Source organism: Egretta garzetta, unplaced genomic scaffold, assembly GCF_000687185.1.
Source record: "Egretta garzetta isolate BGI_Z169 unplaced genomic scaffold, ASM68718v1 scaffold575, whole genome shotgun sequence".
Lineage (NCBI taxonomy): Eukaryota > Metazoa > Chordata > Aves > Pelecaniformes > Ardeidae > Egretta > Egretta garzetta.
In genome coordinates, this window is record NW_009259790.1 from 151,238 (window position 1) to 175,632 (window position 24,395).

At 40.8% G+C, this 24,395-nt stretch overlaps 1 protein-coding gene across 1 annotated transcript in view; it reads right to left on the minus strand.

Annotated features, from left to right (window-relative positions):
- The window catches only part of XYLT1 (xylosyltransferase 1), a 150,612-nt gene extending 126,264 nt beyond the window's left edge, over window positions 1-24,348 (minus strand). The window contains 2 exon segments of the mRNA XM_035895067.1: window positions 19,455-19,493; window positions 24,334-24,348. Of these exon segments, the coding sequence (XP_035750960.1) occupies window positions 19,455-19,493; window positions 24,334-24,348 (54 nt within the window).
- Window positions 24,349-24,395: the final 47 nt, after the last annotated feature.

The window sequence follows — 24,395 nt, forward strand, 5'->3', positions numbered from 1 at the left end:
AAACCTGACTGCTGGCCTCTTCCATTTCACTTCTTTTGGGCAACTTTGGCTTCAGTTTCTAGCAGTGCTCTGCAGAATATGAATGTACAGAATCAAGATACAGTTATTACAATGAGAGCATTTATGCTGACCATATAATGTATCTATGTCTGATACGTTAAGTATTTATAAAAGCTAATGATCCCTTAACTGCTCTCTATTCATTCTGATCAGAAATTTCAGGGGTTTATTAATGAAAGAAGTTCTGTAAAGTGTGACAAACTGAAAGCCATGATAGTTAAAAAACTTTCCTCTTTTGAAGGAATAATAGTAGTTTCCATCAAGAGAAAATGTTTTGGACTACCTCTGAGGTGAAGGGACTCGTAAAAATCTGCTGCTGCTGTGTTTTCTGTACCTTCAGATTCTCTGCCCAGTTTCAGCTCATCCCAGTGGCGTGCACGATATTAAGCTTACTATCTGCTGCCCCAACTTTTTTTGTTGCTTTCAAGACATTTCCTGAAATACGAAGGTTAAGAAATACCGCAACCATTTCAACTTGCAGCAAAATCAGCGATTTTTGGCAGTGGAGGAAGCCAATATAATAATTAACACAGCTCCCTTCAGCTTTTGTGCAGAGAAGTTAATATATTTAGCATGTAGTCTGCTAAGTCTGTATTTTCTGTTATGGGAATTCAAAATGGTATAAACATACTGTGTCAGAAGTAGTAAAATAAAACAAGTTGGTTCCATGTACTGTGATTAGAGTTGGTAGGAAGACATCCTGACTCCACAACACTCGTCAGTCACTAGCTCCTAAATACTGGCAGAAATCGCTTCCAGAAACCCAGCTGCTGCAGCAGGTCACACATTTACTGCCATCTCAGCATTCCTCTGTCCTGAAATCCTCTGGTTTTAACTGTGGAAGCACTAAACTAGCCCAACTTATTTGCACAGATTTAAAGAAATCTTCACGAGGTTACGCCCCAGCATAAATCTAAATGGTCTGCTAATTAATGCCTAGTTCAGCCACCTCCTGTGACTGATGGAAAGCAATAACTGCTTCTTGCAGAAAAACCAGACTTAATTCTCCAAGCTTTTCCATCTTATATTGATTCAACTCTTCTGACTTCAATACTTTAACCAGCCTATATTGTTTATTATCTCCTTACAGTATAAGTCAGTGTCTCTTTGCTACATACATTGTACAAGACCTAGAAGCATTCTGGCTCCTTACCAGGTTTCTTAAGCTGTACATGAAACACAACATCAGAAGTCTGTTGGTAGCTGGACTGTGTTAACAGTGAAGTTCAACTGGTTAAATGGGCTGCGTGGTGGAGAAATGGTCCTCTATACAACAGCAATGACTGCACATGTTGGAGTTTATCATCTTCAGATTGAAAACCAGCCAGTACTATAAAACTCAAGCATAGGTTTTTCATAAATAGGCTGAGGTTTTGCACCACCGTGAAAAGAAAATACAAGAAACCCTGGATGATAAATGGTATGGGAAGATGGCGTCATCACCATGCAGTATTTAGCTTTCAGTCCTTCTCAGGTACAGACCTACTTCAACTGATCAATTTTAATATTGTTACTACAAAGCAAATAGTGAAATTGGCAGTAAATTGGATCTATCAAGTGCTACTTTTGATAGAGCAAATGTGGTTACATGTGTTTTTAAGGTCACTGAGGTTACATAGGGTGATTTCCTCTTTCTATTTTTAATCAGGTCTATAAACTGGAAGATTATAGATAAACAGGAGGAAAAAAGGCTTCTTTCTTCTCCCCTTCCCTATGTTTATCATAGGCAGGAAGAGTAAGACAGTAGTATAAAGCCAAACCTATTTAATCAGTGCTTTGGTATGGACAGTTTCACATTTCAGTAATATCCAGCTTCACAACATTAAGCACTTGTACAGTGACTTCCACAATAACTAAAGATTTGTTTTAGTGCACAGGTAGCTTTTGTCTTTCATGCAATGTATATTCATTCAGATTAAGATTTTAGTTGAGTTTATTTTTCATCAGCCAAGTACACAAGCCTGGTTTTTTTAGTGGTGTAACTGAACTGAATTTCTGCTGTAAACCTGGATCAGCTCCTCTGCAGTGCTACTCAAATAAGGCATCAGACACTGGCTCAGAGATAATTATCTCACCCTTCTAAAAATGAGGGAGAACTCTTCAGATAGCTAAAAGCATTGAAATTGCACCATGTCTTTCAATTTCACTGACAAGGAAATGATAATTTTTTACATTTGTAAACTAATCTTGATACACAGAGTAATCTGATACAGGTGTAAACTCACTTTATTCTTTCATTAGCTCACCCATAATTACAGTTGCTTTTCTGGAAGTTTAGTTGGATTGATTTTTTTTTTTTTTCTTTTTGATCCAAAGCATTGCATCTAGACTCAGAAAATCTGGTTTTTAGGTGCAGCAAAACCTGATTTCTCTAATCTCCTAGTGAGGGAAGATCACCTTATTTTATATGGCTTAAGCAAGAATAAATGCTTCAAGCCCCTGGGTATATGCTCAGATGAAGTATTTCCCAGGTCTGTGCCACACCTGCACTCTGACATGCAAAACCTGAACTTACGCTGCCAATTCTGCTGGTGACACTTGAGCATAGCAGCTCTGACAGATGTCATCAAAAGACATAAGAAATTGTATCAATTACTTTACAAAAACACAGCACCAGCCAAAACATTCACATCTCCACAGTCTCTGACTACAGTAATTACTACAGCAATTACATTTCTCTAGACATGCTCATTTTACACTCACAAATGCTCACTTTAAACTGCATGACCTACCAGAAGTCTGCACTTTCCAAGAGTATTATTCCTACTTTTCCCACATGCAATGATACTTAAAGCCAAATTTACAAAGGTATTTAGGGACTTAAAGATAACTGTTACCTTAGCAGGCACCTCAGCACCATCAGAGCAGGCATGGGGGTTATACTTCTATTTCATTAAGTAGTTTTCCTCTATCATTACATGTCTAAATACCATAATCTGCTCGGAAACAGATCGAACACATATGCTCATGCAGAAGTGATCCTTGCAAAGCAGAATTCACCACTACAAATGTACTATCGCAGAGCATCTTTGAGCCTCAGAATAACTCAGATAAACACACAGTAAAAACTCATCTCTCTGCAATTGTTCATATTTGGCAGTGCACTGCACCTGCTTTGCATGGTGGTAAGAATGACCTTCTCCTAAAAACTGGACTGGCACTAACCTTAGTGACAGCAAACATTATTTTGAGGCTTACGTTAGGGCTTTATGCAGGATGGAGTCTGCAAGATCCCCAAAGGCTTCTTTGCAACATACGTTGTTATTCTGGTGCTCTCCCCCAAAACTGGGCAATATAGCCATCCCAGAAGTATGGTTATAAACCAACTTTACAAAGCAATCTGCACTTCATGGTAGCTGCTCTTTATCATTTTCCAATCAACACTAGTTGGCTTCTAATTGATTTTATATTATGTCCCTTACCAGAAGTAAGAATATTGTGTTTACTAGGGCAGCACAAAGAGGGCAGGCCTATTCTTACTGCTATATTTAATGCTGCTGCTAATCATGGAGATTAGACTGAAACAATTACAACAGCTAATTAAAGAACAATGCAGTTTTTGGCATCTTTTCTCAGAGAGCACTATTGGGAATTCCTAACTTAGGCAAAGCAGGGATAATTAAAAATCAAGCTCCGGTTTCCCCTGCACTGGCAGCTGGATCACGCTGATTAAACTGCAAATAAAACACATGAAACCAACACTTTGTAGTGTATCCAATTTCACTTAAAAGGGCCTTTAAAACTGAATCATAAACAGAGCAACAGCGCACAGCAAATTATTTAGCTGAAGCTGGGTATACAGCCTTCACTGCAGTTGCTTCACAGCTTACCATCTTTTGTGTGGAGCATGGGACAGTAGTTATTGGAGGGCCTGACGAGCCGCTCAAATCATTAATGTCCCTTTCAAAGGCATCATTGTTCAAGATGTCATGTAAACACTAGAAGCAACTGAGCTCAGATCTAAAGACTGGTATAAAAATTTGGAAGTCCCTGTGGAAAATGCAGAATTGCACACAATGACACTTCAGGTCATCACTAAAGAGTAAGACGGGGCTCAAACCCCTTTCAGCAAGACTCTGGAGGGTCGAAGAGTTGGCAGAAATAGCAACTACTTTATGACAGCAAGAAGTTCAAGACGAATTTCCAGCTGCAAAAATGTAAGTAGAATCAAGCCTTGTCCGACATTATCTGGTACTCTGTCTGCTATAAGATACCAGTTACAGAAGAGCAATCAGTGCACCCTTTTCTTATGCTCCAACCACAGCATCACCTATGGTACAAGCACAATTACCCAGGCAGACTTAAACCACTTTATTTTATAACAATGACAATAAAAATAACATTTTTTATTCCTGGCTAGCATTTGCCCATATAGTTCTGAGTCATACAAGAACAGCAAGAAAACAAACCCAAAGAATAAGACATAAAGGGTGATGCCAAAATACCAAATTACTTGCCTTAAGTTTGTTTTGGTGTTCAGAAATCTGCCTGAAGATTGCTACTGTGCTCTCTGGACAAGTACCTAATACTTTGTTAAATAACAAGGGGATCCTGTTAAAATTTTGAGACTAATGCCAAGAAATGTTGTATTTATGTAGCTTTATGGAAAAACATCAGTATTAACTAATTTTCACTGATCCCACTAACTGGACATACCTCACTACAAAGCTGATACTGGTATAGCACAGCTACGCCAACCATAAAGCAGAAAGAGCACCACATTCCTTCTGAAGCACAACTATTTTTAGCATTATATATTAAGTAAATATATTTAATAAACAATAACAAATAACAATAAAAAGCAGGGAGACTGCACTCAACACCAGCAATACTTAGGTTAAAGGAAAGCGCTTAAGGAACAGAGTGCTGTTGCCAGATGATCCAGAGGAAGGCATATAACGAAGGGGAAGTTTTCCAAGACAGGCCTTTCCAAGTTTTTGGTAAACATTTGAAAGTTTGGGCTACAGGGCAGAAAATCTGCTAGGAAAAAATCATTAGAGAGACCAAAGAAAAAGTAAATACGCGTGCCTTCTACCTACATATGGTCTTACAGATTACACAGACATCCTGCTTTAGACACGTCTTGGGAACAGTTTGGAAGGCTGGCTCAAAGTTAATTAGAAGAAAAATAAAATTCTAATAAAGGTCCTTGCGGAAAACACGCAGTGAGCACAGCCATATCTGGGAGGAAATGCTAAGGTGCTCAAGAAACAACCAGCCTGGGCACATAAGTGTTACAAACATCGTGTTGGCTTTTGTTATGAAAATATCACCACAGCAATGGGTGGGGAGCATCCCTTAGAACCCTCCCTGAGAACAAGCCCAGGACAGTGCAGCTATATCATCTGCCAGTACAGACTTCTATTATCCAAGTGTCAATTCTTTTTACGTAAGTAGACAGGTATGCACGTGAACAGTAACAGCCCTGACTCAGCTTAGTATATGAATTTGGTGAAGTTTTCAAAGCTCACAGAGGATTTTCAGACTCTAAACCCTAGAGACCTCAGAGACTTGACTGAGGGTTCACCATCTCTTTTGCCCAGAGTCATCCTGAACTGCCACCTTTTATTCTCTTCTTCGCCAGAGCTAGAATAATTCTTTGCATTTAGCTCCATTTCTTTAACCACATTTACCCAAGATAAACTTCAAAAATTATTTTAGCACCCTGTACTGCCTAGAAATCAACAGCAGCAATCAGTAAGAGAAGCAAGATACTGCCCTTACAAAGGCCTTCAAGGAGAAGTGGCTGTCAACTAACAGTTACAAGGAGAAGAGAAACAAAAAGCCTAATAAACAAACTTAGTGACCTAGCTAGGGACTCATGTTGTGATCTTGAAGAAGGTACTGCAAGTGCTTTGCGTCTCTGTTTCTCCGCCACCTGACCAAATGGTGATTGACAAAGGCTACAATGATTCCTTTTTGTCCACTTTCTTGCTTAGATGCACACATGCTTTATTAAACAAAGACGAGATACTCTTTATTCTAAGCTATTGGTTCTTTCCTATTACTTTTGTTTGTCTCTGGTAACGCGTAACAGAAATTTAAACTAAAGAAGCAGCTTTCGTATTCTGCTCTGAAATTACAAGTTTGTTCTCAATCACTGAGATGATATCTGATGCTTAAATGAAATTTTGGCAAAGAAAAGTAAAGCACTCCACAGCTATCCTTCTACCTGTAGTACCATTATATGTTTCTATACCTGTGTAGAAGTAAGCTATGCAAATTTTCCTAAAAATAAATGATGCTAGTGTAATTGTTCTTTCCAGGCTATGTTCCAAAACCAATTTTAAACTTGGAAAAACTATGGAAGTGGAAAAAATACTTCAGTTTTCACTTAATAATAAATGCTTGAAAGGATCACAACATTTTATAAGGTCATATATAACACCAGTTATGGCACTACAGTACTGTATTATTCAGCTCTAGCAAAGAATATAAATCCTTGTAATGTACATGGTTAACACGTGGTTTAATTCTTATTATCCTTTGGCTTTGACTCAAAGTTCCTGCTGGGTGTTACAATGTTGAGATGATGCATATTCCCTGAGACTCTTTAATTAAACCTGTAATGTAAGACTTTGTCTCTGGCTATTGGTCATGCTACCTGGCACTTGTGTTTACAGAGATACCACCTACCACTTCTGTTCTACTGCCCAGCCCCTGAGCCAGAGCTCTGACCCGCAGTGAAACACGCGCTGTTGATATTTCTCAGGCTGAGGCAGACTCGTCCTTTGGGCCGACATTCAGTCTTTGCTATTGGCTGAGGTTTATGGCAAAACCATGACAACTAGGAGACGGAGAAAATAAAATTCCTGCTCTAACCTTCCCTTATTTTTCTAAAGAATTTCTGGGGAGCATATGGATGCTTAAGACCAGGAGTTTGCAGCCCACATGCTACTTCTCTCCATCAATAGGATGCATTTCCGTTACGCTCCAAAGGCTGAAAAAGACCTCTGAAATGTGTACTACCTGGTGACTGCCATTACTCACACCGCCTCCTGCTCCACAGCAGGTCAGCAAGGGAGAACACCCGAACCTCTAGGACTTCTCCTGTACATGTGTGCATTGTACAGCAGTGTGTTTAAGGAGTATTTTCTGCTCACCTTTTACGAAAATATCAAAAGATCTGGTTTTGTTTTGAAGTGAAGCAAAAAACCACTTCAAATGTCTAAAACTTGTAACTACTAAGAAAAGTTTTTCCTACTCAGCTCTACAGGTCTCTTATTCAAAGGCAGCGAGAGCTGGATGCCTTTAAGCACTCTGGCAAACACCCTTCAGCGTTTTTAGGAATTTCACTGTACAACTTTGCACAGCATTTGCAGTCCTGTGATTGTGACCGGCCTAATGGATCCTTCTTCCCTACTGAATGCTGAAGCAGGCATTTTAAATGCAGTTGTTCGCATGTGTTGACTTGAAGTACATGCATCTTTGAAATTCACTCCCTTTCAGCATTACTGCCAATAAATAATTAAAAAGCCTATTAAGACAGCAAAAGCCAATTCACTGAAATTATAAGCAAATGGTTTTGCATCAAGGGCCAGAATCAGGGAAACACTTAAACAACATCTTCAATTCAAAGCACGTGAGCTTTCACATTGATGCAACTGCCTAACTTGCAAGTCTTGTGTTTTACTGAGTAAGTACTATTACCCAGCTCTGTAAATTATTTTCCCTTGTAGAAACATAAAGTTATTCAAAATTTCAAAATATCTAGTGAAAACAGCAGTTTCATAACTAGAAAGACAAGCTACAAGTCTAATTTCAGCCTAAGTTCTGTAATTTTGAATCTGAATAGAAAACCACTGCATTTTCCAAGCAAATAGCACTGGCAAAATTTAGCCCCCGCTGTCCTGTTTCAGATGTCAAAATGCTTAGTTATTCAGATACAAAGAAAGACAGACAGTAATGGAAATATGGACATCAAGAAAGTGCTCTACTCCAGCCAGCCCGTTTACATATAGCAAACAAAATACACTGCCACAAAGGGAAGACAAGCATTAAGCTAAAGAAATCTCAGTTTGAAAAACATTCGGAGAATGGAAAACATCAAACTAAAAGTTAAAACCTAATTGAGAACACGAAACCCAGGAGAAAAAGTGTACATTGTCAGTGCTGCAACAGTTATGTCAGGAGGTGACAAGGGAGGGCAGCAAGGACTGAAGAGGGACATGGACACTTAAAGAAACAATTAATGTTCTTTTGGGAAAAGAGTGTTTCTGCCAGACAGCAAACTTCCCTCTCAGCCAAGTGGCAAGCCCTGTTGACCCTCTACAGCCTGAATTTCCCAGGATGACTTTCCACAGCTTGCTAACTGTGTATTTTTATGACCAGCTAAGAACTGGGGGGTGGGGGTGGGGCACGTGGTGTGGTGGGTGTTTGATGAACCCAATAACAAAATTAAAACTGCCAGCCAGGGCACCCCAGGTCCTTGACCTTGCAATGCCCGCTCTCCCACTGGGGAGCCTCAGACTCACACTCCCTCACATGGAACAACTTCAGCACAGCAAATGGATGGCATTTTCCAAATGATGCCAATATTTGGAATTGGAGTTTGTGGCTGCACCCAGCAACACAGCTGGGAATGAGGGAGCAGACAGGCTCAGCTGGCTGTTTCAGGAGCATCTTCAAGGAAATCATGCTTTTGAAAATATACAACCTAATTCTGGAGTTGAACAGATCAGCTCAAGATGTAGGACTGTCTACCATGGAAAGTCATTCAAGCTAAAACAGAGCAAGAATTCACCTTGGACCAACAATTCTTGATTAACTTCCTCTGCTGGCAGGCTTAGTGTAAACTAAGCACTATGCCAAAGCCTCCCAATCCACTATGGAGCAAATGTAATTTGAAATAACACTCTCATACTTTAACAGCATGGCCTTCAGAGTGAATTTTCAGGTAATGGTCAAAAGTGGCATAGACCCGCGGATCAGTCATGATACTGGCACTCTGTGTAAAAAATAAAACAAAACAGGTCTTTACTAACTTCTTTCACTGCACAGTAGAGGAACAGCTTCCAAAATGGTGTGTGTATCGTGGTATACAATGTACAGGGAAAAACTGTTATCTCTAAGCCGAAACCAGAATTTACCAAAAATATCAATGGTAGTACAAGACAAAACAGTGGGAAATTTATATTTAAAATATTTTTATATGTAGTAGGTATCCAGACACAATCTATAAATGTCTGTAACATGAACGAGGCTTGCATACCCCTGGATTCACAGGCACCACACAGGCTCCACTAATTCCACAAAAGTTACTCAGTGTTCTGTTGTCACTGGAAGTGACCTACAAGCAATGGACACAACCTGGACTTCCACCTTCTGGGGTCACAAGAAACATCTATGCACCAGAAACCTCTGCTTTCCATGGAGATGGGGGCCAGCTGCTTAATCAAATACATAGGCTACTCATACACGTCTACAGAAGAATTCCGAATAGTCACTATTGCAGAGTACAACCTCGAACAAGAGTTTCATTTGAGTTTTAGTTTCTCTGAAGTTTTCATACTTCCCAAGCCTGTCAGTTTGCCTCAGGTGAGCTGGTGCCATGCCAGGATTCCCAGCCTTCCTGCAGGAAGCCCAGAGGATCTCTGCCCAGCAAACATCTGCCCACTGAAAACCCACAGTCCCAACTGCTACCAGGGCGGCTCCTCCTGTGCGGCACAACCTGCAATCTATCAGGTACCTTTTAAATAAATCCCACCACACTTAACAAATAATTGCCTTATGAATGGCCAAGTTACACACGTGCTAAATCTTCCACACAAATGACCAAATCACTGATGGTAACAGCACTCACACATCGCTGCGCTTCCTGGCCCTGCCGTACCAAACTGCCATATGACCGGGAGATTAAAACACCGCCAGCCACGTCTTACACTTGGCAGAAAGGGACTTCTGCACAAATGGCACAAGACACCTGGAGCAAGACCTACATGTGTTTTAACTTAGGCTCCACATCAAAATTTAAAAATAAGATAAAAAACATCAATGGGTTTATGTCTGTCAGTTTCTAAAGGCTAGGCTATAAAGAATACAAAGCTATTTGACTGGAGAAAAACAACGGATGAGAAAGCATATCAGTCATCAGTTTGATAGCTGAAATAAAAAGACAACAACCTCCGTTTACTCAATTTATGCCACATTTCTGTGTTATCATAGGCAAAGGAATAGGCAGCAAGCCTTGAGAAAGGTTATCATGAGCCTGATCTCGCACTTACTGATAAAGCTTCATTGATTTGTTATTCAAATTGTCTTTTGCTTTTTTGTTTTGTTTTGTTTTTTTTAACTATTAGTCAAGACTAACTTTTTGACCTTTGTAAGACACTTTGTCCAGCTACCAAAGCATCACGATAAAAGTGCCAACAGAATTTCAAAGCTGAGCCACCAGAAAGGTGCCCTGGAAGCAGCAAACATTGCATGCTTCCTGCCTACTAAGAACTAAACGCTGTTGAAGGCCATAACCAAATTAGCATCTAGATAACTTGCAAATAATGAACTTAGTGTCATTTTATAGGCACTAAGTGCTTGCTCTTCTAATAGCATGATTTTATTATCAGCATTTATTAAAAGTATTTTGTTTGCTGTATGTAAACTCACATATTAGACAGTCATAAGCAATTACAGACATTAGGTAACATTTACGACATAGGATAAAGTACAATTAAGTGCCAGAAGACACAGGAACAAAGAAATAGTAATAAAAATTCTTTCTGGTTCCTGTGAAGTCATGGAATAATATGTATAATAATTCCATTACACATAAACAGCAAGAAGAAATCTATTTCAGGGCTACAATTGTTTTAAAGCTGACTTTCCATGCAGAGCCAGGAGCTTATCAAACCTGCTTGCAGCACGACCCTTCTTGGTAGTTCCTCTTGAAGCTTGGCTTTGCTGGTTTCCCATACAAATTATTAACCCATTACGAATGTCAGCACCTGGTACTTGCTACCTGACAGAAGCAGCCAGCACCACAGGCTCCCCAACTACTATTTTGTTCTTGATTTGAATCTTAAAACTGCAGATTTTTTCTCCAGTTTAGCAGCACATATAAAATAGAGCAATAGTCCTGCAACAAGGAGCAGGGAACTGACCCTTCCTGCGAGGGACAGCCCAGCTTGCACTCTCCAAAGTCCCACAGCCCTGCTTGGCGGCGCAGGGCAGTGTGGCCAGGGCACCCTGGGATGCTGGCACAGAGAAGCTGTGCCCTCCCAGCCTGAGGAGAGGGTCCCTCTGGGGCTCCCACCTCTCAGGCAAGCATTCCCCATGAGGGAAAATCCCACACCTTTCACAGAAAGAAGCAAGCCTTGGCAGGGTGTTGTCTTTGGTTTTGTTTTTCTCTGAGAATGGACATAAGCAATGCATCAGGGTGACAGGCTGCGAATGCCAAACAGCCCAGAGAGGGCACATTACAGCTCTGCCGGAGGGCTGCGGTGGTGTGAGAGTCAGAAATCTCACATCCTCGGTATATTCACTGCATGACAGATTTTGCTAATCCTGTTCTGAGGCTGTCAGCTCTCTACATGCACACAATACACGGATCTTAGGCAATAATACAGGGTCTGGCTTTAGCTTTGAAAGGCCAGCCTCAAATTCAGATGCTCTGCCGATTACCGGATGCAGCTTCCAAATGTTCGTAACTCTCCAGATAACCTTATCTAATGCATACCTTGCTGTGGCTGGATGCAGTCAAAACATACCCAACATAGGAGTGCAGGGCTGCCTATGCAACTGGATGCAATGCTTCACGGGCAGGGTCACCCATTGTCATGACTGGGATGCCACAAAAAAGTACTGAAGGGCAAGGAGAGCAGCTGGTGTGCATAGGACATGCCATTTCCATGGCCAAAACACCCCATTTGGTCTGGGCCAGTGCAAGATTTTCAGTCACAGAAATGACACTGAACCACACAAATCCCACCAGTATTAACAAGGGTCCAGACCAGCAATCACAATTTTTTATTATTTTTTTTTTCCCTGAAGAGCAAATATAGCAAACATTTCAAGTAATCAAAGATTATTAGCTTACTTCCTAATTTCCCATGGAAAAGTGTTTTCAGACAAATTCCATCACATTGCTGATGTGCAGCTAGCACCCTTGGGAGTGACAACCACCCAATTGTCACTCACTAGCCCACTGCCTCAGCATCGTCATCAACTGCGACAATAAGCACTGTTGAAAGTCAAGACAATAAAGCATTTGCATATTTTTCTTTTAAATCTTGCTTTCGCTTCAGCACTGCAATCTATCCAGTTGCAGTCATTTTCCCAATCAGAATACAAAACACAGGAGTGCGTAGTACAGAGGTTAGCTCCAGATCTCCATTGGATTTACCAGCTACTAATAAGCTTTCATTGCCAGCCTACAGCCCAGTTAATTCCTCTTCTAGTGATATCAGTGAACACTGACAATGACGCAAAACTACAGGACCTGCAAAGCTACATCAACAAGTCTGTAAAACAAGGCACATGTAGGAAGAAGACAGTTAATGTGAAAAAGTGCATGTGTGATCTAGTGCAGCAGCCCAGGCATGTGAGCAAAAGAACCTTCCTCATAATTTGTCCTACTTCTGAGAACAACAGTTTTAGAAGTGGGTTCTCCTTGCACTGTGGTCTCCAGTACTTGAAGGAATACGTAATTACAAAACCAGAAAAAATCCTCAGTGTGTTACATGAAAGTGGATGTAGCCACTTCGAGTTGCCCTGCCTACAAAATTATTGTAACTAGATCTGGAAAATGCGGCATGCAAAACACAGCTGTGTGTGTCTATAGTTATCCAATTGTTATCTGATTGTTTTTAAGAAATTATTGTGCATTTTTTTCTGTGCTATGCTTCACCACCCAAAAAATGGAATTATCACTTTAAACCACTTTGCTACAGAAGAGCTATTTATGCCACTGAGGTCTAATCCCAGCATAACCAGAGAAAGAGAAAATTGCCTTTTCAGGTGCATTTACCTGTAGCTGTTATAGAAAATGAAATAAAACAGAAAAAGACCCCACATTCCAGTATCATTTCAAACCAATCCCAAAGCAAAATGCACCCCAGATGTCTCCCAAGAAATGCTGCACAGAGAACACCGCACAAGCAGTAACATCAGACACCAGTCACCTATGTGCAGCTTTTTGTTCTGCCTCCTGCACAACCTTCCACAACTACGCACCAGTCGCACTGGCAATTTGGCCTGCATTTTACTCACTGCTCACATTAATACAGTAACTCACCTCCTCAGCCAGGATAAACCAACACTGCTCCCCTTCAGCCAGGAGAGGCACACTAAAGTACTCACCAGAGGATCCAGTCCACCATATGTAAAAGGGCTCCAGAGATAAAAATGTATTTTAAACTATTACAACCAAAATTTGGTTTTAGGTAAGAATTGAAGGAAGGATACATAGCCGGACTTCAAGGAAAAGTCTTCCTTAAGTCAGCTGCACTTAAGTGCATGCTTATAATTAAGGATGCTCTCAAATGTTAGTCTAGGAGGAGCTGAATGGGGAGCTACCTAACGTTTAACTGGAAAAGAATGTGTGAATTCCTCGTATCTTGCTCTTCTGACAGGAAGGGATGCACAGGAGAAAGGAAACAGCTGTAAAACTCTTAACAGCCCCTCACTGCAATACTGGAACTGCCACAAATACATACTGTATTTGCAATCTGTGAGATATGAAGTACTTATTTATTTTTAGATATATTTATCAGAACAACCTCTAGATGTATTTCACTTAAAGAACGGCAACAATACCCAAGGATTCAATTAGTCTCAGAGTATTTCAGTTTGTTGGCACAATTCTCTATTTGCTATCAGAACAGTTCTGGATTAGAGCTTTATTTAAGCGATCAGCCAGACATCATGCTATCAAATATTAATCTTTTATCCTTTAGCCCAGTTACCATTATTCTGGAATAATCAAGAACTTTCAAGTTCTGTGATGTCATTTGAAGCACAGAGCATGACAACATACAATAGCTTTACTGTACAGCAGAGACAGGGCCGTAATGAACTGTTTGGTTCTGATGGTAATTGATTATAATTAACATAATTTATTATCTTCCCTTCTGCCAATTTGCCCTATACAACAAAAATGGGCAAGCACAGAACTAAATTTTACAATTCACTTTCCATCAGAGGCTAGCCACTTCACAAACACTAGCTATTGCTGGTAAACGTTTTGAATGCTGGCCAAATTAGAAGCAAATCAACTTCTGCTGGGAAATACCACAATTCTCCTATGTTTTTAAGATCCTAGCTTAGGAGCATAAGGCTTTGGTAGGTGTACTGTTAAAAATATTCATAATTAAAGATAACTGCATGAGAGCACCTCATGTTCCTGAAGCTGCATCATACATGAATGGACTTTTGGACAATTAGAAACTTTCCCATTTCTAGCAAAGGACAAGAATATTTTCTCAAATGAGTATTAAAAGGGACAGACAACCCACTGGACAGGTCACAAATACTTCTGGGGACACCAGCAAAAAAACCCAACTCACACCTGACATCCAGAGAATATGAGCCATAGGCTCAGGCTCTGAATGCAAAGTTCAGATAAGAGTTGAAAATACCATCCCGTCCATCACAGAGGTTCCCTTCCACATGTGCTGGTCTAGGAAGTTTGCCCAAGCTGTACCTCTTGCAGAGGAGATTTCATTCTCAGTGCTGTCCATGGGACAGCTTTTACAAGTACCACATGGGCTGCAAACATGCTGAAAATATCAAACGTCCTTCAAAGAAAAAGAGAAAGGTATTACATTATTACACAGCACCCAAGTTACTGTGAACTAATGGTTAGGTGCTTTTTCTCTACATAAGTTAGAAAGCTTTATATACTCTCTTTTTTTTTTTTCTTATTTTCTTTCTTTTTTAAAGGAGTTTCATGTAAAATCCAGGTTTCACAGCATTGGTAGGAAGGAATCGAGAGTGACACTTCATGTGTACCCTCTTCCTGCAACAGACTGTTGCAAAGGACTTCATTGGCCTTCAATGCCAAACTTCTCACAGTTTGTTCATGGAAATAATTCAGAAAAGGGTATGGGTTTGCTGGTTTTGCTGTTCAAAGCAGCCACTTAACCGTGAAGTGCAACACCCACAACAGAGTGGCACACCACGAACCTTCAGTTCTGAGTCTTTTTATTGAATTAAGCCAGAAATCAATTTCAGATAAAGGAATTACAGTATAATAAATACCTTTTAATATGACAATTTTTGTTCCTTACACAAGGCTCTCCATGGTAGGACATTTTTGTTCTAAAATGAGCTAGCTCTTAAAAGCAGTCTGTTTTTGCTGTATTATGACAAGCACACTGCTGCCCGTACTCAAGCATTCCTATTTACTTCACCAACATGGGAGAGCACTTGTGTTCCATGGGAAGAGGCCTTCAAAGCATCTTTCACACCGGCTTTTTGCCAACGTAATCCTTTCTGAACTGGCGTCCCCCTTTGGCTAAGGTACATTTCCACCTGAAATCCTCCTGGCGTGGCGTACGTGTTACACATAGGTCTTGTGTTTGGATTCTGAGTGCACATGTTATTTTAGCAATCTTCAAGTTTCACACTTCAGTAGCACCTGGGAACCAAACCCATCACTTAAAGGGAGGCTGCAAGCCACCAGCCAGTCTCACACAAAAAGATACCCCAGTGAGAGCATCTTCTGGAAACTGCACAGCAAAAATCAGTTCATATTTTGACTTCTAACATGGGAAAAATTGGTATTCTATATTCTTGGAAGAAGAATTGTAATTTTTTTTTTTTTATTATTATTGCCATAAGCTTAGAAGAGATGCTGCTGACTTGGAAGCAGTGTAAAACCAACCTCTTGCCACACAGACATGAGGGTGCACATCTGCTTGCTGCAGGCTTAGCCCGGCACCCCTCAGACAGTGCCTCTCAGGGCAAGCACTGCAGCACAATGGCAAAAGGAAAACACATGGCAAGGTTTACCTCTCACAGGTCAGGGAAGAGGTAAAGACTGCGATTGCTGCACCAATTACTGAGTCCCATTACCTGCTACACAGAGCCCCATTCTCTCCACCAGTTACAATACTCCGTGGTCCTGTACCAGTAAGCCTTGGAGGGCTCCCTAGCATCCAATCACACAACTTTCAACAGTCACAAAGCTACAGCTTTGGAAAGAGACTGATAACGATCTCTCAACACAAAGATGATTACAAACTCCATCGCTCTGAGGGAATGAAAAACTGGGCCAAAATTTATCTCTGGGCTAACTGCTGCTGAAGCCATCACATTTGGCTCCTGGTATTTTTGCGAAATGAAGGCTGGGAAGTGTGAAATGCAAAACAGCCACAATCTCATTGATGGAGATAACTTCTGAAATTGTGAGAAAAGTAGTCACAAACAGAGTCATAGCTGTTTCAGATGTAACATACAACCATCTCAGCTGCTGAAAACAGCTTTCATTCTCTCAGTTTTCTTCATTCAAATTAAGCTCAGCTTCTCTTGTGTGACAGTGCAAACATGCCCGAACCCTCCAAAAGAATCCTGACAACATGACCTTATCAAACACCTCAAGGATGCTCAAGGACATCTGTTTTTGGCATTAGCACACAGTGAGATTTAGAGATAGGAAATGGGAGGTTTGCTTTCAAAATATTTTTTCCAATAAAGATGAAGTTTCTGGGTTTCACCCCCTAGATAAGTATAATTTTGCCACACAGTGCAAATATATTTGCCACATCCTACTCCCTCCAACACAGCTGATTAACAACTATTTAATCTGCTGCACCCAATTTACACATTATAAGATTCATGCTTGTTACACACCATTTAACATGAGAAAAGCTACAGAATAGTTGTTTGTGAGCTATATAATCCCACTTACAAAAAAAGAACAGGGAGTACAGGAACTACACGACTGCATTGTCTTTTGTCCCAGCACAGGTAGGTATAAACAAATCAGACCGATCCCCAATATACTGCTATTTGATTAACATGAGTAGCATGATTTGGCAGGTCCAATTTGAACAAAGTATTTTGATATGCCTCTAAAAGAGAGGGAATTGTGCAATAATTATTTTGTTTGCAGAAACTGTCTTTTCCCTGGAAAAATATCAGCCAAACCCACTTGCTTAGCTCTCAAGTAAATCCTTTCCCTCTGTTCACTTACACACAACCTAAAATATATCTTTATACGGGAATTCAAAGAGATCTGGTGAAGCTGAGCTGGTTGGAAGAGTACCCATTCTCTCCTTAGAAGATCACTTGCAGCCATACCCGTAAAATTTTCAACAATTGTACAGCTCATTGGAAGACTAGGGAAAGGAGGGGAAATGATATGAAAAATTAATGAGAAAGCCTCCGGAACACAGTCCCCTTTCAACACACAGCATGGGTTTGAAATGTCAACATTCAAAATACCAACCAAACCAGAGCCAAGGCAGGAAACTAGAGGGCAGTACAGAGAAACTCTCAAATGAGTCAATCCATCCCAAGATTGTGCAGGAAACCACCAAAGCAAAGATGCTGCTCACTACTCTACTCAACATGTCTCAAATGAATGCAGTGGTACTCTCTGCTCCCATCTGTCCCCAAAGAAAAAGGAAGATAATAAAGCATGCAGGGAGACTTCTGTAAATTTGGGGATTCTTTACTAACCATATTAGTTCACATCCTGTTTGAGTCGGCAAAACGTTAGAGCTGCTCATTTATTTTTCTCACAGTGCTTTTTAATGGCAAAGAAAAGAGAGACACAGCTAAGACTGTGACCCAGTCTCAAACTGCTAACTTCTGAGTCTGGATATAAACCAGCAGCTTCCACTGCTAATCCGAATGCTTTTGACCACTTCACCAAAAGAGAAATATATCCCTAGAAGCCAAAGTCACACCCTGACCTTCAGCTGTGATACCCAGATACCCACCTCTCTGAGAGACAGTCCCTTCCCTCCCCATCCCAGGATACCTGCCTGGTCTCAGCTCCTACATTTGAGCAGCCCCCAGCAGTCTAGAACACTTTGGGATGTAAGTGCATTGCCCATAAGTAGTTGGGTTTGGCTCTCCTCATCTATTTCAAGGTCAGAAGTAAGCAGCTTTCTACAGAAAATGGATTCAGAAGTGGATGTGGCTTTCAGTGACACTGAAAGAAATATGAACACATATAAGCATACACTTAATTTCTACCTTAATTATTCATGAAACAATGTGTTTATGCCCTCCCTGACCCCAAAAATATTAAGGACCCTTGAAACCGCAGCAACTTTTGGAGTCGCCTGCTGACAGCCTTAGCAAGGAGGTAATGGGCGGGAAGAGCGAATGACACGCAGGTCAGGGAAGATGCAGGCTGGCAGGGCAGGACAAGGAAGTGGTATGCTGGGGCTGAAGGCATCACCTCAGCCAGTAATCTGCTGCAGCTGGCAGCTGTACCAGCTGGAGCTGATGAGCTCCCTTTCACTTCCTTCTCCTCCGAGTGTGAAATTCTGATGAAATTCACTGATGCAAACTGATGTTCTTACACTATTTTAAGTCAGTAATAAAATAAGTCTTCATTATTACTGTATCTTTCTAGTTCTACATCATGCACAGAGTAGTATTTTATTATGTACTCTCCATTTTGATACCACTTTATAATGCCACTGTGTATAACAATCTTTGTGTGATCCTTTCTTGCCAGTTTCAACTCACAAAGGCTTGGCTCCAGTGAGGTCCATAAAAAAGATGTAGTAGGCTTGTTGAAACAAATAACGAAACAGTCAAAGCTTTCCCCAGAGAAAGGCCAGCAGAAGACAAAGGCAGAAATATTTATGCAGTCACTAAGGGACATTGGAAATGTGTGTTCTGAATAAACACTTATCTTCAGTATGCAAGTACCATTGCCTTTGCTGTCTCCCAAAGATCGGCAAGAACAGAAATCAATGATGCTGCCTTGTTAGAAAACACAAATCAAAGCACCAGTGACTTTGTAAAATCCCTTCTGTCACTTTGACCTTCTGCTGCTAGGCATCTCCACGGATTCATTACCATTCATTGTAATGTCTGAAGAGGAAATCTGCAGCGCAACAGTATTTTAGAGTAACACACTAGCAATGGGGATCATGACAAAAGCTAGGAAGCTGAGTATACAAAAATAAATGAATGGATGCTTGCACTATCTTGAAGACTGCATCCTCTCTTCTAACAAATACAAGTCACTTCTGCTGTTGTCCAACTGAACACCAGGTCCCTTCCTCACCATCTGCACCTACTGTTTCCTACAAAGAGTCCGGTTCTCTTCTTGCCCAGTCAGTCATATTGGGAACTACTGCTACTGCTGTTACAGCTGCACCTTCTCCAGGGCCACCAACACAGTTAAATATCATAAATATGGTGGGCAGCAGGACATCAGCCCTCTCTTTCAGAGAATCTCTTGTAAGAAAGAATTGTGTGGGGATGGTACTAACCTGAGTCTCCAAGCTGGTGTAGGGACTAGGAGGTTCAATCTACAAAAAGAGCAGACAGAAACAGCCATTACTCTGGAATAGTGGAAAAGAAAGTGTTTTGAGCCATTATTGGTCCAAAGTAGCAATGTTAGGAACAAACACACCTGCTTGAAACATGGGCTACAGGATTTTTTAATACTTTTTTTAAGAGATACTCCTTTTCTAGACATCCTACTGTCACACAGGAATTACAGGGTCTCTGCAATATTTGGATGAGTGAAGGAAGTTGCAGTAACCAGAGTATATTAGAGACAGACTAGCTACAGAACAACTCAAGGCCACAGACAGACCCTTGCATTTTTTATCTAATCCTCTGTTATATTTCTCTCTTAGATTACAATTGACCGGTGCTCCTGTAATTTCAAGGCAATAGAACCTTTTCAAAAAGTTCATCAGAACTTGATGATGATAGGGTTGGTCACATTCTTGGCAAAATTCTTCTTCCCAACATCTGCAGTTATACCGTGTTTTTTTTGTTTTCTGTTAAAATTTCATCCATCCAAGATGTCTCTCTCCAGCTCTGTACATTATATGTGCAAGTGCACCATGCATTTTCTGCAGCCAGGCATCTTCCTTGGTGTCAAAATCTGAACTCTTAACTTGGCTTGGCCAGAGGATTCAAACCTCATTAAAGAGCTTCTAAACACAAAAGCACAAAAATTGTCTATTTAGCCAGTTAATTAAGAGGTTAGAAAGAGATAACATCCCTACAGGAGACTCCATTATTAGTGTTCTGGGATTAGTGCTCAAGCAAAATCTTTAAAGGAACATCTTTTAAAGTATAAGGGACATTTAAAACATCAGTCCTGCTGGTCCAGGTATTATTCTGCAAGGTCTTGCTTTCTACAACACCCTGTTTAATTGGAAAGCCTAAGAGAGCGGAACCAGGTCAATGATGCTTTCTCTTTAATCCATCACATCTGTCAAAATTAGACAGCTTTAGTTGAGTACAGTAAATTCTTGTCTGTCAGATTATCGGACTCCTGAGACTAATTTTGAGTTTCAATATTCCCAGATACTTAGGGCATTGTGATTCTCACTTTGGCTAAACCACAGAACAGAATGAAAAAAAAAATAAATCTGTCTTTCCTCCAAGAAACTATATAGGCTTTTAATTATGCCTATAAAGCAGCTTTTGGTTTAATATTCACTGTAAACATACTAATGAAGAAACAAGTTATCAATGCAAGGAAAAAATGTCAAGGAGAAAAGTGGCCTTGAAACCCTAGATACATCTTTCCTCCACTCAGTAAGTCATGGGCCAGGCAGCATGCTGTGCCCAGGTGAAAAAGTCCATGATCACCTCTGTCACACTGCTAACTTAAATGCCATCTTTCGTCAACATGTTCTAACACCAGAGTACCGTTATTATACACACATAGTAGATATTATCTGACAACTGGCCAAATGATATCAAGACTGGAAGGAGACTGAGAAACCTCAGTGAAATCCAAATATCATGTCATCAGCTAAGCTAGGGGGGAAAAAAATATCATCTGATGGTGAGAGAAGAGGTGAAAGGAATCTTGTCTTTGGATGGCTTTACATTTCTAAAGATAAATGATGTCAGCACTTGCAGCTTTTCTCTTATAGACTTAGCAGGGATTAACTCATTCATTTTGCAGCTGGACTTTAAGCAACACTAGTTTGGTCACAACATTGTCCTACATTGTCCCCCTCACATTTATATCATAGCAGGAAGATCACAATACCAGCAGGTGTGTGCTGCAGATAGAATACAAAATGTGTTTAAATAGAAAGAGCAAAATACTGCTGTAACAAAGAACAGCCCAGCTGCACGGACTCCCCTTTGGGATATCATCTGGATTTTCTCAGTCACTGCCAATTTGATTGCAGACAAAAGCTTTTTCAGCATATACTGTTCACTTCCAAATGACATTATTTCTGTAAGAGGAAGCAGCTACTGTATGTATAAAACATCCTGGAAAGATCAGGGGATTCCTGTAATAGACAAAGCTTCAAACTATTTAAAAGCCAGACAAATTAAGTCCAATGCTTGCTGAACATAACACATTTCTTATGGTAATTATTAATTTCAAAGATTTCTTGACTAAAGAAAATTGTAAATCTAAAACAGGTTTTGAATGGCATTATTTCATCATATGGAACATGGTTGCATCAGTATGGGCCTGTTAAACTGTGTTGCTGCAGTTTTTCCTGTTTATTTTCCTCCTCCTCATTTGGCTATGATTACTTGTATTAACTTGTACTGTAGCCATTGTGCAGGGAACCTGCACCACAGCATTATTGTTTCCCCCCATCATTAGGAACATACATCATTCATACACATGACATGGTGTTTCCTTCTAAATTATCTGAGAAAAAATGAAGCTTGTCTTTTATGGGCAAAAGTAGGAAGAAAACAGATAGGTTTCTCCTTCCCCATTTCACACTTTTTGCACCAGCACAATTGCTAAAGATGCTGCAGGTTTGGGTTTTTTTTTTTTTTCCCTTTCTCCCAACAGCAGTTCACACGGTACAACATTGCTGCCTCTCAGCATCCACTGACTGTGAAACAAAGATGAAGAGACTTTGCCGGTTTATTCCTGGATGCCACCTCTGCCTCGCACGGAGGCTGCTTCTTTCACTCAGTGCCCGACTGCCCACTCTACTTTTCTGCTTCACTCATGCAGTTACAGATACCGCACTCATCACAGCTCTCAGAGCTGACCTGAAGGTCCCCAAAACACAGCCACGGAAAACACATCCCATTTCTCCTCTTTAAGTGAGGCAGTAAGGAAGCTAAGGAGGGTGGAGATGAAGGAAGCGTATAAACATCATCAAATTCAGTTTCCAACTGCAAAAAATAGTTTTAAAATTCAAGCTCAATGTCAGCAACTTAAAAGAAAGACTTTCACTCTTATTGCAAGAAGAGGCATGTTCTTAAAATTATCTACCCATCACTAGTGCCAAATAAATACGCCACATCTGGGTAAATCCCATCTCCAGTTCCTGTGCGTGGCCTGATACATGGTTACGAACAGTAACATGCACAGGAATAGCCCACGTGGGCAGGATGACGGTATGCACTTTTTTTTTTAAGTTACAACCTCTCTGCTTTGTCCAACCTGCCTGCTCTCATTGATTATTAGCTGCTAATGAAAGGTCTGAGTCAGAGAGCAAAGTTTTCACTCATCCATGTCTATGCATGGAAATGCTTAGGAACAAACAGCAGAACAACCGGCACCATTCTGAGCAAAGTTTTGCTTTGTCTATATATGTTCCACTTAAACTCTACCAGGTTTCAGCAGCTTGCCACCGAGTACCTCAACAGTTGTAATAACTAAACCTTGGGGATGTCAGCAATCATCCCGTCTGAAATTTCAAACTGCCATTTTTCAAGTGCTATGAATCATTAACCTCTGGTGCTTGCGATCAAATGAAATCCGTAGTGTAATTGGAGTGTAAACAGTATGACATTGCTGTACCAGCAGCATGACACATCTATCACGTTTTAAGACTGATAAAAACAGGATAAGACTGTTTACTGTTGAATGGTGACACTGAGTACAGCAACTCTGATCTGGGATTTGGTTACCATATTTTTCATAAAGAGTTAACGTCTTGCTCACATACAGGAAAAAGAGACAGCTGTTTTCACAGTTGCAACCCTCCGAAAACAAAACTAAAGGATGGGAAGATTCAGAGGAACTGAGGTACAGACAAAGTAAACCCACTATTCCAAAGTGACATGGGAAATATGAGAGAAATCCCTAAGTCACTGTCTGGGACCTTGACCACAAGACACGTCTCTCTCCCATGCCACAAAAAATGTTTTTCTAGCACCATGTCAAGAGACAGCAGGTTTGAACAGGGTAAGGAAACAAGTAGCAGTAACAAATGCCAGCATCATCACCAAATACTTCTTCCCATGAAGTCACAGTTTCAGACAAAGACACAAAACATTCACTTAAGAGTGACATTTCACACGTCCTCTCCAACAGCCCTGTTGCCTGCAAGGCAGGACCACATAACAGCAGCTCCCTGTGTGGGCATTGCTGTTTTTACAAATTGCAGTTGAGGGCTACAGCTATCCCAGGGCACTGCGGCTTCAATTCTTCTGCTGACTCATTTTATGACCCAGGGGTTTGTTAACCTGCCAGCCTGTGGTTTTTATCCTATGTTCAAATTTGGCTCAAAACCTTTGTATATTCAGAGAAACAAAAAAACAAAACAAAAAAAGCAGGATTGGAAGGGACCTCCTGGACTGCCGTTTCCCCACATTTCTGCCCATCTCTCTACTAGAAAGGGGGAACATGAGCCAGGTAACCTTCCTTGCATTGTAAGGACAGTGGTGGCACAAGCACCCCGGAGCAGTGCCCTAGGACCAACACACAGAGTTTCCCTGCAGATGGAGGGGGTGCAGGCATGTCCCTGAAATGAAACCCAGCATCTTACTACAGGAAGTGGTCAGTAACCTTAATTGTAACCCTTAGATGTAAGTCACATTAACAGCCGCCTCTACGCCACCAGCTCGCTCACACACACTGACTTATTTGGGGGAAGAGAGACTTCCCAGCAGCGCCAGTATGACTAGCCTGGACAGGAGCTGCCAGGTAGGGGTACAGGCAAACCTAAAGTCACCCAGCTCACGTCTCCATACTGCAAGGCAAAGGGTCACAGCAGCAATATCTCTGATGCGCTGAGGCACTTTCTAAACGGCAGGGCTTGTGCAACAGGATGTCATTTAGATATCAAGAAAATAAAACCTGAAAATGCTTTTGCAGATCTGCTTTTTATCATGCTGCCCACTATCACAAGCTGCACCAACATCTGCAAGCACTGCTTCGAGAGGAAAGGTAAGAAGGGTGAGCGTTACCAGCGTGGTCTGCATGGCCCTAGCCTGATTTTCTTTTTTTTCTTTTTTTCTTTTTTTTTTTT